General features: G+C 47.4%; 2 protein-coding genes across 4 annotated transcripts in view; both read left to right on the top strand.

The window, feature by feature from the left end:
* s100u (S100 calcium binding protein U) overlaps positions 1-7,199 on the top strand; it is a 7,753-nt gene extending 554 nt beyond the window's left edge. Inside the window, exons 2-3 of one of the 2 annotated variants that reach the window (XM_030347136.1) lie at positions 3,137-3,267; positions 3,600-7,199. In XM_030347136.1, the coding sequence (XP_030202996.1) occupies positions 3,148-3,267; positions 3,600-4,199 (720 nt within the window). In that variant the 5' untranslated portion in view covers positions 3,137-3,147 and the 3' untranslated portion in view covers positions 4,200-7,199. The remainder of the gene's footprint in view (positions 1-3,136; positions 3,268-3,599) is intronic. The other variant, XM_030347137.1, reaches the window with a different exon arrangement.
* A 621-nt stretch (positions 7,200-7,820) lies between these two features.
* Positions 7,821-10,779, top strand: s100s (S100 calcium binding protein S). 2 transcript variants are annotated; one of them, XM_030347139.1, is made up of 4 exons: positions 7,826-7,903; positions 9,278-9,323; positions 9,678-9,831; positions 10,508-10,779. In XM_030347139.1, exons 2-4 carry the CDS (start codon positions 9,310-9,312, stop codon positions 10,670-10,672), a joined length of 333 nt encoding a protein of 110 aa, XP_030202999.1. In that variant the 5' UTR covers positions 7,826-7,903; positions 9,278-9,309; the 3' UTR covers positions 10,673-10,779. The 2 variants fall into 2 exon arrangements, with proteins under 2 accessions (XP_030203000.1, XP_030202999.1); XM_030347140.1 differs by lacking the exon at positions 9,278-9,323 and having other exon boundaries at positions 7,821-7,903.
* The last annotated feature ends 4,818 nt before the right edge of the window (positions 10,780-15,597 follow it).

The raw sequence follows: 15,597 nt of genomic DNA, 5'->3' as shown, positions 1-15,597 counted from the left end.
CTCTTTGGTGTTCGGTTTGTTCTTATTTAATTATCCCACACGTCCGGTCACTCATTTTGCAGGAGTTGGCAGAGGTCCGCTATAAAGTTTTGGTTGCAGTACAACATAAAAGATAGAAACCATATTGGTGGACGTCTTTAATTCAGCACCGTGTTAAAAATGAGTCTTGTGCGTAAATGCGCAACTGGCGAAAAATGTAATATGCTAGTAATAGTATAATAGTAATAACGTCTAATTTCACGACATCTCTATTCTATTGCGAACGTGTGACACACCTTGTCCCAAGGTGTGTCATCTCTGATTCTCAAACATCAGTGGCCCTTTTTTGGCACGGCTACTGATCAACATCCATCCACGCCCGTCCTTTTATCCTATACTGGCTTACACTTCAACCGCATTTTTTGTGTGTAACGGATTAAATATTGACTTGTGCCAGTTCTATGCATTCTACAGCCACAATCCAACTTGTTCCTCTGTTAATATTTCATGCAACACGAGCACTAGTATTGTCATGACGGTGCGCACGTACCGGATCACGTTTTGCCCATTTGGAAACGCAACACTCAATCTCCTTTGGGGCTCTGGGGAGAAACGGGAGACCTGCGGTTGTATATGTTTAATTATTTGAGCCCTTGTTGTTTTTGTCGGCCTTTTAAGATATATAACGGGGATGAGTTGCCTCTCGCAGATTCTGGGACGGTAAGGGAGGACCAGCCCAGGTCTACGACGCGAGATAAGTAATTGAAGGCCTGCATTCGTTAAGGCAGAATTAGGACATGGTCGCTTGGGAATAGTAGGCTACTGTCCAGTGGGTTGCATGTAGAAGGGTAAGAAGGTGAACAATGCACGTGTACATGTCACCGGATAGAAATGTCCTAGCCGTAATAGACTAAACGTGTGCTGTGTATGATAGAGAAGGGCCGTTGCCCTTGTTTGTTCAATTTATGGAGGGCGTGCCACCTCTGCAAAGCCGCGCGGAAATAGGATATTCTGCACGCTGCTGGTTTTAAGTGAATTAATAACAGTTATGGGTGTTGCTCGGCACAAATAATGATTTCAGTTGACTAAGGGCCTTGGTTTCACAATTGTAACATTGCTATGGGGCAGATGGGGCAGCATGCCATCTACTTTTAGAAATCCTTTAAAGGATTTAAAAACGTATGAAAGAAAAGGAGTGGATGCGACCTGTGAAAGACTGTTTGATCATGTGTAGTTTAATGTTCGAAGATGGGACAGTTTACCCTAATGGCTATTGACACAGCCCCCCCCCCCCCTCCCCCCTTCCCATTATCAGATTGTAGCCAAGATTGATATTTTACTTTTCTTTTTATTATCTTGAATCACAAAAACAGTTTTCGATCAAAAAACGAATCGACACTTACCCTATTCAAATAGGGAACGTCCGTCCGTCCCTCCCCCCTCCCCGGAACACACAGACACCGCTTGTTCTGACACACCCGAGAGTTGACAGACTAGTACGGTCACCTTAGAAAACAATACATACTCCCCTCAGTGCTTGCTTGCCTGTGGGTTCCTGTCGGGTGATCTTCACACACACACATAACTGGAATTCCACCGGCTGACACAACGGTGCATATGTCACACAACGGTGCATGCCTCCTTCTTGTTTTCCTTTCCTTTCTTCTGGATATACAGTAGCGTATCTTGACCTTTCGATCTTTACCTGAGAATAATATGCACAAACACACACACTTCAAACACACACAAACAGACACACGCACCCCGACACACGTGCTGGTCGATACTCAGTAGTCGTGTTAACAGATTACAGTAGCTGTTATCTATTTCTTGTAGTTGTTTTTTAATATCAACCTCTTTATAACCCCCCCCCCCCCCCCTCCTCCTTATTCAAATCGAGTGTGTGTTTGTGTCATTTCACGTGTAATCAAATGAAAGGAGTTTGGGGTGGGTGGGTCGTGGTGGTGGGGGTGAGGGGCACGGACATACAGCGCAGAGAAGCGGCGAGGAGGAGGACAGACAGATAGGGGGAGATAATGAAAGAGGAGAAAGGAGCAGACAGGTGGCTGGTATTCCCTGGGGTAACGTGAGGCCTTCTGTGGCCGCATGGCGGCTCCAGTGGATCAGATGACCTATCAGAGATCACAACCTCCATTGTGCCGCACATCTCGTCTCTCGGCCCGTCTCGCGTCTCTCGCCCCCCCCCTGAGATGACGCGTTGTGGCGGGGAACGCAAGGATATCCTCTTGTTTCTTTTTCCACCGGGCGCCTGCGGCAGGACACTCGGCCTCGTTCGTCAATGCCGGGCCCCCTGGTTTTTTTCTTTTTGGTTTTTCTTTTCGGAAAAAATTGCCCATTGGCCGTGTGTGGGGGCGGTTTCCTTTTCCTGCTAACCCGAGGAGCCACAGCTCAGCGTGGACAGCAGCCTGTATTGGTTCAGCAGTATTCACCCTGCTGCTGCCACCGCTATCTGCTGTGTCAGACCTAACGCAATAAAACACCTAGGACCTCCCCCAACACCCCCCCTGGGCCCGCCCTTGTCCTCCTCCTCTCTTTATTGGTCTGACTGTATGTCTGTCTGGATGCTATCTATATGTGTACAGCTTTCATTCATTGTGTGTCTTTTTATAGTTAAGTAACGACTCGTGGGTGCTTGTTAAATGCCGCACCCATGATCTCAAGATAAAATCAGGGGAATTAAATGCTACGGCATATATAGGTACAAAGTACAATAAGTAGCTGACGTTTTCTGTGTGGTGTTAGCATGTTTGTTAAATGTGTGTAGTAATCGGTTCACACAGGATGCAATCAATTGACTCAAACATTCCATCTCCATTCATTTATCCATCCCTCTCCATTCATTCATCCAACGATCGCAATTCCTTCACATCTCCCATTCATCTTCATTCATTGACCCACCTCTATTTAGTAAACCATCCATCTCCATTAATTCGTTCATCTATCTAAATGAATGAGTCCATCCATCTCCATTTATTCTTCCAATTATCTACATAAATGAATGCACAAAACTAAATGTATTCATCCACCAAGCTCCATTCATTCACCCATCCATCTCCATTAATTCACCCATCCATCTAAAAGGCAGATTGTCACGTTGTATTAATTTCTCCACTACCCTTCCTATGTTTATCCCAAGAACCAGAAGTCATGGAGGATGCTATTAAGACAGTGGTAAAGGTCTTCGTGAAGTCGGCCAAGGGCGGTGACAGCATGGGCGGCAAGGACTTCGACAACCTGGTGAAGAAGCAGCTGGGCAATGTGCTGACGGTGAGGTTGCCCTCTCTGAACACTCGCCGGATCGTGAGGAGAACCTAAAGAAACCACTGGAACATAGTCCTGTGTGTTCTTTTATTGTCAGCTTGTTCAGAACAAACCAGTTAACTTGTTCTCTTAGTTACTCCCAAAGAAAAGCACTTTGCTCAGATATGTGACTAGTGAAGTCGCTAGGAGAAACAACATAGACCGGCCTGTGAATGATTTGTGTTACGAAAAACAGCATTAACTGAAAAAAAAACAAAAACAAGACATGGCGAACGACCACATTGTCCTTCCTTCGTTCTGTCTCATGTTCTTCTCTTCGCTTCCTCCTTCTCTCCCAGGACACAGACTCCAAGGGGGCGCTAAAGGAGATGCGCAAGGGCCTGGACGAGAACCAGGACGGCAAGGTGAGCTTCGAGGAGTACATGACGCTCATCGGCTACCTGGCCAACTCCATGAGCGAGGCCAAGACCAAGGAGAAGGCTGAGGCACCCAAGAGCGAAGCGGCCCGTCACCAACAGCGCCCCAGCCCAGGAGAACAACTCGGCGGCGGGGCCCGCGGCGGTGGCGCTGGTGGTGGAGCCTCCCAAGGTGGAGGTGAAGCCGGTGGAGGTGGCGCTGCCCGAGCCGGTGGCGTCGGCGGTGTCCGCGGCGGCGGCGGCGGTCGGGGTGGTGGTGGAGGAGGCGGAGCCAAAGGAGAGCGTCGACGGGGCGCTTGCCGCGGCCACGGCCGCCATGTCCGTGGCCAAGGGAGAGGTGAAGGACGAGGACGCGACTTCATAGGGCGAGCGAGGGCGGCGTGCGTTCCCCTCACCCGGTCTTCACGCGACGACGACGACAGCATCACGGCCGGCAAACACACACACACACACAGACGCACACACACAAAGACACAGACACATGCAAACACACACTACACGTCTAACACCACACTGCATTGAAAAGTGAGAAAAGGAAGCGTGCCAAAATGTTTTGTTTCAACTACAATTATGATCCTGAGTTCATAACGCTAAACCCTTGCCTAACCTTAAGTCCCAAGTAAGACTATTTCTTATAATTTCTATCGGAAAAAGAACTCCTGCGTTAGTCTCATAACATTCCTCAGTGCTTGCCACTATGCTCTGTTGGTTTGTCCCGTTCGATAGTGTGCTTACGTCAATGTGAAGCGAGATACATATCAGGCATTGGCTGAGATACGTGACCCGTGTTCAATCCTTTACAGCAAACCATGCCACTTTGTGTCACTACAGTGTTATGCTGACACACACCCTTTTTTTTTTACCCGACCACTGTGTGTTAATGCTTGGGATACACTACGACTCACCACTAAACAAAGGGACTCCATCCACTTTGCTTTACCCCCCTCTTCCTCTCTCTTTCTCTCTCTCTCTCTCTCTCTCTCTCTCTCTCTCTCTTTCTCTCTCTCTCTCTCTCTCTCTCTCTCTCTCTCTCTCTCTCTCTCTCTCGCTCTCTCTCTCTCTCTCTCGCTCACTCTCTCTCTCACTCCCTCTGTCTCTCTCCCTCTCTCTCCCTCTATGTCTGTGTAGGGCCCTCACCTCTCCCTTGGGTCTTGTGACTCTGGGGTCGTCTCATTATAGGGTTAACGCATTAGTAAGCATCGGAACAGTACACCTCGTTTGCCGCTAATGGCAGGCAGTGTGCAAAACGGTGCTTCACTCGCAGCGCAATTTACACCCTCTTTCTCTCTTTTTCTCTCTCTCTCTCCTTCCATCTTTCTTTCCCTCTCTCTCTCGTTTCCTCTCTCACTCTATATATATATATATATATATATATATATATATATATATATATATATGCATGATTTCAGACGTAACCGGCTGGGACTGGGAAATGCAAGATCAGGTGTAGGATTCTGGATTAATAATTAAGGAGCGTGGCGGTAATCCACACCGGGAGAGGACCTGTACGGTCATAGGGGAGCCCAAAATAACCTCGGGGGACAAGTCTGGCAAAGGGGAACAAACAAACACAATTAAACTGGAAAGGGAGGTTGTTCGATTCTGTTTTGTTCTCCATTTTGTTTACTATTCTGTTATGACATTATTTTTTTATAAAGGTTTGAAACGATCCACTAAAACTAGCGCGCCGGCTGCTGCATCACGCAGTTTCCAATTCGGCAGGGTTGCGTGTGTTTTTTTAACTTTTGGTCACGCCCTTATTTTGGCGGAGGGACCCTGTTTGACCCGCCTGGCGACACCTGTCAGAGTTTACAAATCCCCGGTGGATTAGGCGTTTGGTTGGCGAACACGCCCTCCAGCTCAAACAATTACATGAAAGTAATCCGGTGTCTCTGGTGACCCTGCCCTTTACAGATCACCACTCTGTCACCGGGGACGACGACATATCATATCGTACCCACCAATCAGACATCAATCTCCAGCATATCTCTAACACGCTATTGCACACTATATTGCTATCAGTAACCGGCAGATTATAACCATTGTATTATTAAAATAGTGGTCCCTTTTCAAGCAGTACGCTGCCATGACTCAGTGGTATCCCTCTTATTGAACTTTTCTAATCTAATATAAGAAACCTATCTATTTTTAACATATTGTCCTAACCTTGACCACTATGGAGATTACTTGAAGTCTCTGCAAAATTGGAAACATTCTTATTTGTCCTGTTATAAGCAAATCATTTGTTAATTAGAGCCTAATGATTTGTAAATTGTCTGGTCGTGAATAATGCAGGCTTGGGGAGAGAGAGAAAGAGAGGGAGAGAGAGGCTCATGTTGCACACGGCTGTGTGGCCCGCCACTAAGGCCACGTTTTGGACCTTGCGCCTTGTGCATTATCATATCAGCAGCACCAAGCACATTGAATATCTTAGCGGCCAAACAGGCAGGACAAATTCAACCCAACTCCTGTGAGTCACACACTGTGGCGCTGGGACACACCTATTGTAAATACGCTCTCATCAACATTGCTCGGCCCATTTTGTTTTCTTGTCCAAATAGACCACATTCATTGACCCGCACTGCAGTTTAAACGTACAAAAGAGCTCAAATTTGGACATTACAGTCACTACGCCTATGTTATTTACTTAACGTTACATTTTATGTCTCTTGACTAACGTGTACTCTCTTGTTTTTATTCTGTTCATTTAGTTCAGTTTTAATAATATCAGTTCTCTTTTCATGGTACTAGAATACTACAGAGGCCCCAGTCTCTGACTGTCTGCAGTTAGTCGCCTACTATGCGTGAAGGATCATTTTGCATCTTGTGTGTCTGCGCTGGCACTCAGCATATCTTTGAAACTCTAATAACCTATATGATAGACATGCACCTGAACACTGACTTCACCGCCGCAACTCAACTGACAAATCCATGAAAAGTGTGACATATGGTGATGGGATTTAGTGAAAGGCACACCCTCTGTGTTCAACTGAATATTTGGATCAACCCTCACTGCCCCCGCCCAAAATATAATATAAATATAAATTAACTTGTTTTTCGACTTGCGTGGAACTTGGCGGACTTAACTACAGGCCTCTGTACACAGACCGACTGACTCCCTGCCAAACACACAACGAATATACATCCTTAGAGATTTCAACACACAATCCGAGTGTAGAAATGAGAATAACTTCAGAACTTTGTTATGTGTATGTGCATCCAGTTGATTGGCTGATAGCATAAACAATGGATGCATGCTTTGGTAGCAGGTCAGTGAGTATGTAATGTTGTGCATCGTGTATGAGTTTATTCGACTCACCTACAGTGCCTTAAACAGTGGAGCAGTGTGCGTTTTTACTTTTAATTTGTGTTATTCTTATGTAAAACTGCCATGTTCAGCAATGGAAAACGCCATGCAATCCACATTTTAGAGTTATCCTAAATGCTTTATCATTATTGCATTGTCTTTGTAACCAATATGTGTACTATTCAATAATAAATAAATAAAAAACTGTGACTCTATATCATCATCTCTCTGTGGTCTTTTGTATATTACCATCTACTTACCAGCAGTAGCTGTCTGTGTTTGTGTGCGTGTGTGTGTGTGTGCGTGTGTGTGTGTGCGTATGTGTGTGTTTATGGAGATGAATAATAACTCGTCATTTCATCTGTAATAATAAGAAGATAAAAGTATGACACAATTTCAAATCATACACTATGATCATGTACAACAACTTTTACAATTAAGAAAAAGCATTTGATATAATAAGAAAGAAATTAGGAAACTGCACATGCCTCACCTGACATTGAGTCTAGATTGTAATAATAACTGGGGGGCTGTGTGTACGCACAGATGTATAAGGACGGGCTATGTGTGTGTCTGTGTGTGTGCTGGAGGTTTTCTGTTTGTGTCTTAATGAAGACCTGAGGCCAGTCAGGGAGGCCCAATCACAGAGAAGGGGGGGGTAGGGGGGAGGGGGGTGGAAGCGGATGGGACGGGTCAGGTGTGTGTGGTGAGATGGTAGCGGGGTGGAGGGTGGTGACGGGGGTGGGGGGTGGTGACGGGGGTGGGGGGTGTGGGTGGGTGGCGCGGGGTGTTGGGAGGGCCAGCGCGGGCAGGCGGTATTTAAACCCCGGCCCGACTCTCCCTATCCATCCTCTGCTTGACTCTGGTCTCTACCTCTGTATCTCTCCTCAGCAACAGGAAGCACAGCATCCACCGCCAGGTAAGACTCACGGCTCTTAAAAGGCACCTCTCTCCGCTGGCTCTGATCGTGATGTGCTCAGGGCGATTGTCTGCGTGCTTTTTCTTCTCTGTTTTACGGGCAGGGTGCATGTGGTAAACAAGACTTTGATAGTGGTAGGGGTTCAGAATGGTTTTCAATGGTTGTGCACCAGGGAGAGATTTACTCGGCAGTCACACATGTGTTGCTCTTTGTAAACGTGATTTTATTGTTTATTGTATGTCGTATTGTTTCACCACATATGTATGGTGTAGATATCCCAAACAAATAGCTGGCCATCAGCACATTGTAATGTGATTAACTAAATAGTAATTGATTGTTATTTCGTGCTACATCAAACTTGATAGATAGTATATAAATGAGTATTCCAAAAGTGCAATAAAGTAAATTGCCCTGTAGAAACTCATCTTACATGGATGTACTTCAATTTGCTCATTGCATTACTGTGCAGATTGTGCCCCGTCCTGTGAATCTGCTACTCTACAGCGAAGCCATTACTGCTAAACTCAATCTTGTGTTACATGACAGCGTTCATGTCGTCATGGTTTCCCATTGTATTGGGTCACTGCGTAAGAAAGAGAGAGAGAAAGATAACCCCCCCGCATACATTTTCCAGTCAGCCAGCTACAGTGTCCTGTCTCTCCTCCTCTTTCAGCTAAAGTGGCCAGAGCTCTGACCTCTGTCGTACAATAGGACGCAGGAGAAACCACAGCCAGTGATCTATGACATAGAAATTACACCGGCATCATTGCCTCTGTCGGATCCAATCTGGGGCAACCGGAGAGCCAGTTATTAATCGATGAATAATTGAAAGGAAAATTACAATATTTAGAATTTCTCCCTCTGTGTAGTTGGTGGACGTGCTTTCAGGGTTGCAGATATGGGTATGCAGCAGTGACATTTGAATAACGATTAAGTGGGTGGGTGAGTGAGTGAACCAGTGGGTGAGTGGGTGAGTGTGTGTGTGGGTGTGAGTCTGGACAAATACAAGCACCTCACCTTTTACAAGCACTCTTATCTAGAAATAAGTGTTTTGTTTGCGTACATTTCAGCGTATTTGCAATTCAATATGGATACGTGTTTCACTGTAAGGCCTTTGAGGTGTACAAGGGCCTTACAATGAAGCAATTCGTTTGAAAACAATACTTATCATGTACCAATAATCTCAGTGTGTGCATATTCAGCTTCCAGCAAAGGTCATTAAAAAGGGGAGCAAGGTTTACCCTCAAAGAGAAAATATCCTCTCACCTAAACCCATTTTGTTTTACACATTCATTTGAAACGCGGCAAGAGTTCTCTCTATTTCCTACATCAATGTGAGGCATTGACCTGCTCTATGTCTGTGTGTGTGCACAGTCTCCCCCGACCCCAGCACAAGAAGAACCAGGATGCCGGACACAATGTGTGTAAGATTGTTCAAAAGCTTCTGTTTTCCGTCTTTCCCCAACCCGACCTCCCACAAGCTCCAGCTAAGGCCAAGTATAAGTATATTCCACCCCCCGTTGCCTTAGAAACGGGGGCCACCTTAAACAAACTCCTGCATAGCGCTGATAACCCTTCACCCCTCCTCCATTCACCTCTGTCTATCTTCTTTCACTCTATGGGAGATGGCTTCACCCTCGCCATGTCATGTGACCCGGCACACACGTCACATGACATGCGGCGTGGCAGTGGAGCGGGCGTCGGTAGGCAGACACTAACCTTTGAATATCGTCTCCCCCCCCCCCCCCAACCCCCAACACCTCCCCGTCCAAAGCATGTCCAAGGAGCCCAGTTCCGACTTGGAGAGCGCCATGCAGATGCTCATCAAGACCTTCCATAAGTACTCTGGGAAGGAGGGGGACAAGTACACGCTGAGCCGGGGGGAGCTCAAAGAGCTGCTGCTGGGGGAGCTAGGCAGCTACCTCGGGGTGAGTGCGCCGCCATTTGTGTGTGTGTGTGTGTGTGTGTGTGTGTGTGTGTGTGTGTGTGTGTGTGTGTGTGTGTGTGTGTGTGTGTGTGTGTGTGTGTGTGTGTGTCGGTGTGGGTGAAAATAACTTTTTCTGCTTGTTGCATGTACTGACACACAAGGTATGTGCTCGTGAGGTTGGCAACGCGGGTGCTGACAAGCCCGTGTGCTGATTGCATTCCCACACTGTGCAAAGACACACACACACACACACACACACACACGTATACAGTCGCACACACACACAGACAGGACCACACACACACACATCCACATACAATCACACGTAAATATGACCACACACACATACAGAAACATGACCACACACACCCACACAGACACACACACACACACATACGCACACACACACACACTCAAACACACATACACAAACGCAGACAGACACACACACACACACACCCACACACACACTCACCACATTGACATGCAGACACATTCACCCCTAAAATCTAAAACACACATGCTCCCATGAACACACAAACACACACAAACACACACACACTCACACAAGCCAATACACACAGTAAACCACATTCTGAGCTACATTTCTCTTCCTCTCCCCCCTCCCTCCCTCCCTCCCTCCCTCCCTCCCTCCCTCCCTCCCTCCTGCACTCCAGAGCGGCAAAGATAATGAGGGGGTGGAGAAGGTGATGAACGACCTGGACGCCAACAACGACGGGGAGGTGGACTTCACCGAGTTCATCATCCTCATGGGCGCCCTCACGGTGGCCTGCAACGACTTCTTCCTCGACGTCAAGCCAGAAGACAAGCCCAAGGAATAGCGGCCTTCCCCAGAGCCGCCGGCGCAAGAGAGAGGGAGAGAGAGAGAGACATAGAGAGAGAACAGTGTGCGCGTGCATGTGTGTGTGTGTGTGTGTGTGTGAGAGAGGGAGGGAGGGAGGGCGGGCGAGCGGGTCAGAAGAGGGGAGGGGGGGGGGGGAGGAGGAAGATAGATGGAAAGAAAAACGTAGAGGAAGTGGTGTTGGTGGTGGTGGTGGTGGTGGTGGTGGTGGTGGTGGTGGTGCTGGTGGTGGTGGTGGTGGTGGTGGTGGTGGTGGTGAGGGGAACTGTTTTCTCCTGCGATGTTTGCTCGGTAGCCTATGCGACCGGCCGTGTGGAAAAGGGAAAATAGCTGGAGTGGCGAGGCAGACACAGACGCAGACGCAGAGACCGTGCGGCCGTACAAGGGTTAAGATGTTTCCCCCCCCTCTCTCTCCAGCTACATTCCACACTTGTGCTTCTATTCTCCAGATCTGGAACGCGTTACTCACTCCTCATGCTAATGAGGGGCAATACGCGGAGGGTGTAGCTAGGCCCTGCACGTCTCCACGCCGTTCTCGTTTGTCTCTTTCACCGCTCGTATGATCAAGCAATGTTTGCGGGCACGAATGTCAGGGGTTGAGGCAGAATGCACACTATGGGGGCGAGTTTGAGTATCTCTTGCACATTAAAAACCTTGTGAGTATATCTTCAAGTTCTCTCTATATATATATTATTAAGACAGTATGTACTCAACAATAAACGTCCATGAATAATTCCTACCTATTCCTGGCACCTATTTTGTAATCTATTGTTTTGGTAATAACCAATGTGTTCTTCAAATTATTAAACATGATATGTAACCCACTATTCACTTTGGTTGTTTGGTTTTTATATCATTTACCACTTTGAGACAATTAGATTACAGGCAAAAATCCCTTTCCAAGTTTGCGTTACAGAACAGAAACATGGATGTGCATGTGAATGTGTGAAGGAGAGACAGTGTCAGAGAGTGTGTTTGCGCATGTGTTTGGGAATGTGTGTGTGTGTGTGTGTGTGTGTGTGTGTGTGTGTGTGTGTGTGTGTGTGTGTGTGTGTGTGTGTGTGTGTGTGTGTGTGTGTGTGTGTGTGTGTGTGTGTGTGTGTGTGTGTGTGTGTGTGTGTGTGTGAGTGTATGTGTATGGGGATTCCCACAGAGTAAATGGCTACAGCTCACACATCCTGCCAACAATATCCTGCAAGTCTTGTTCCACCAGATATAAGCTGACCCAGATGTTTCACTTGGGTTAGCAGTGGAAAAGTTCTTCAAAGGAACTTGAGCCGTAGAAGAAGAGGGAGAGGGAATGGGAGAGGGAGAGACAGGGGGAGAAGGAGAGACAGGGGGTGGTATATTTGGAGATTGTGTGGAGAGATCAAGAAGAGAGACAGACAGACAGACATTGTCATACTCCAAAAAACGATGTATGTGTGTGTGTGTGTGTGTGTGTGTGTGTGTGTGTGTGTGTGTGTGTGTGTGTGTGTGTGTGTGTGTGTGTGTGTGTGTGTGTGTGTGTGTGTGCGTGCGTGCGTGCGTGCGTGCGTGCGTGCGTGCGTGCGTGCGTGCGTGCGTGTGTGTGTGTGTGTGTGTGTGTGTGTTCATGTCTGTATCTGTATCTGTATGGTTGAGAGGGAGAATCAGAGACAGAGCAAGAGAGAGAGAGAGAGAGAGAGGGGAAAGAGAAAGAAGGAGAGAGAGGAAGAGAGAGAGAGAGAGAGAGAGAGAGAGAGAGAGAGAGAGAGAGAGAGAGAGAGAGAGAGAGAGAGAGAGAGAGAGAGAGAGACTCATGCACACTATTTTCTGAATTTCTCTATTGAACTTTTAGTGGTTTTGTGAATGAGGGCTATAGTAAGAGAGAAGAAAATCAAAAAGCAAGTTCTGCTCTTCATTCTTGTGGAATCCATCTTTAAAGTGAGTGGGAAAGAAGTGTTGTAACCACAGAGGAATGCTCAGGCTGCAGCGTTCATAAGCTCAATTGCCGTCGTTAAGGGTCACCCCATTGGCTGAAACTACAAATCAACGTGTTTCCCCTTGCCTGATTGGCCTTCCTGGCTGTTTGACACTTGGAGGAAGGAATGCTGGATATGTGAACACTAGATCATAGACCCTTCCCTTCCCTTCCTTAAAGAATGTCTCTCCACTCCTGCAAGCACAGTCTGCCTAAATACTACCCTCATTCTGTTCCTGCCAGACTTATGCAATAGTGCTGGTGTTCAACTGAGCTGAGATAAGCCCCTCCATGAAGCTCCACCCTGTTGATATGTGCTCTTATTGTGCTGAGGGGTTTAATCTGATTGGCTGCTTTGGAAGTGGCACTACGCAGTTGTTGATGGGTGGCCTACAACATTCCGAACAACTGATGACTACTGTGTTTTGGAAACCAACAGAACCTTCCCAAGGGATTAATAAAGTTCCAATCTATCTATCTAACTAGACGCAGAGCAGACAGACAGACAGACAGACAGTCAGACAGACAGACAGATAGACAGACAGACAGACAGACAGACAGACAGACAGACAGACAGACAGACAGACAGACAGACAGACAGACAGACAGACAGACAGACAGACCGAAAGAAAGAAAGAAAGAAAGAAAGAAAGAAAGAAAGAAAGAAAGAAAGAAAGAAAGAAAGAAAGAAAGAAAGAAAGAAAGAAAGAAAGAAAGAAAGATAGAAAGAAAGAAAGAAAGAAAGAAAGAAAGAAAGAAAGAAAGAAAGAAAGAAAGAAAGAAAGAAAGAAAGAAAGAAAGAAAGAAAGAAAAAGATAGAAATAATGAATGAACAAAAGAACCGCTAATTCCAAAGGGCTGAGCCTTATTCGTTGGCCTCAGCGCTTTAGGAATCAGTGATTCATGAGCTCCTCTGATTCATGAATCGCCCTCTTTGCCACGAGGGCCCGCTCAACGGGTTAACCGCACGCAGTGGCAAAAGCACAGGCCCGCCAACTGTGTCTAAAAACAGGCATGGGTCAGTGCCGGTCAACCCGTTCGCACCTCAACACCGGCCAGGCTTCAGTGCTGCTGTCGCGGGGGAAACACTGAGCACCCAGGGCTCCTGCTAGCGTCAGCCGTGTCTCCAGAACAGGAGCCATCATCAGACACGCAGCTGCTGCCCCGTGCTCAGGAGAGGCCGTCGCTTACCGCCGCGTCGGAGTCGGGTGACCTCATGTATTGTCAAGCGTCGGTCTCAGTCATCGCACCCTGTCCAGGAGACACGGGAGGAAGGCTTTAGACGCAGACTCGCGTGTGTGTGTGATTAGTATGGGATAGGAGGTGATTACTCTACTGTCTTTGATGCATTGCATCTGTTGGAGCGAGGGGAAGGGGGGGGGGGGGGGGGGAGACGAGGGGAGTAGGGCTGATGGTGGCGTTGAGAAGGTGTATGCTTTCAGTATTTCTCAGTGAGAAGTCGGTGCAACCAATCGGGCCTTGCCACCTCAAACGGCCATCACACCACATGTGAATGATATGAGATTGGGACCTGCTGGAGCCAGTTGCTGTGCCTTTGTGCAACCTGCACCGCCAAGATTAGAGTGCCTTGCGAGCCCCGAAACCGATTCATTAATATACCCTTCAAGTCAATTCTAAAAGCTGCTAACAGCACCAAGGCATAAGGCATGTTGCCCAAAGCAATAGTGCTAATAGGCTACATATAATTATCCCTACATCTGGCTTGTTATCTGGGTTAGGGCAGGTGCATATTCACCAAATATTGATTGGTGCATAGGCAACCAACACTCCAGCACTCTAACACTCGAAAGCTGCACTGTGTGTGTGTGTGTGTGTGTGTGTGCGTGTGTGTGTGTGTGTGTGTGTGTGTGTGTGTGTGTGTGTGTGTGTGTGTGTGTGTGTGTGTGTGTGTATCTGCATGTGTGTTTTTATGTGCTTGTGTGTGTGTCTGTGTGTGTGTATCTGCATGTTTGTCTGTCTGTGTGTGTATCTGCATGTTTATGTGTACATGTATGTGTCTGTACTTGTGTATGAGTGTGTGTGTGTGTGTGTGTGTGTGTGTGTGTGTGTGTGTGTGTGCGTGCGTGCGTGCGTGCGTGCGTGCGTGCGTGCGTGCGTGCGTGCGTGCGTGTGTGTGTGTGTGTGTGTGCGTGTGTGTGTGTTTGTGTGCCCGTCCCTCCTCTCTCTGAGTCAAGGTGAACTTGATAAGGGCCTGAGATAAGGCGGTTGAGACTGATAGGTGCAGCAGGGCGCCAGCAGAGAGAGGGGATACATGGAAGGTAAGAAGACCAAGACGAGAGCCCGGCGGTGTCCATTGGCTCCTTATTTTCCCCTCCATGCGAGGTGTCCTTGATGTGGCTGTAATGACATACTACTCTCTCTTCTGGGCACCCGTTTTTAGCGCAGGGCGTTCAGGCTCATGCACAGGGTGCTCGTGCTGCGAGCCGTCCTGCCGTGCTTGTCCTGGCATCAACCCTAAATGTGATCCTTTCTCAAGAAGGCTGATCCCCAACCGCCAGATCCTTTCCCTAACCTCTTCACTCCAAGATGGCAGCACAATCTACTCTTGCTTAGCTAAATGCAACCGCGGCTAAATGAAGCACCTGATCCCGCGCACCTCATCAGGGTTAATTGTTTGACTGTGAGGGGTCATTATGGCCTCAGTGGAATAGGGGCATTATTTTTGTGCTAAGAGCAGACTAACTGCGGGTCATATGAGACTAAATATAAATGATTCAACCGTGCCTCTTGACAAATTGGATGATTGATATGCACACCTTCATGTGTTTGCGTTTGTGTGTGTGTGTGTGTGTGTGTGTGTGTGTGTGTGTGTGTGTGTGTGTGTGTGTGTGTGTGTGTGTGTGTGTGTGTGTGTGTGTTAGTTCTGTGTGTGTTTGTTTCTTTGTCTTCATATCAGAGTATTAACATCAGATCTTCCCCATCAGACAACCAAAGGAATAGAG

The sequence above is a fragment of the Gadus morhua genome, chromosome 22 (assembly GCF_902167405.1).
Source record: "Gadus morhua chromosome 22, gadMor3.0, whole genome shotgun sequence".
Classification (NCBI taxonomy): Eukaryota; Metazoa; Chordata; class Actinopteri; order Gadiformes; family Gadidae; genus Gadus; species Gadus morhua.
Note: the sequence above shows the minus strand (reverse complement) of the source record. Positions and strands in the feature narration are given on the sequence as shown.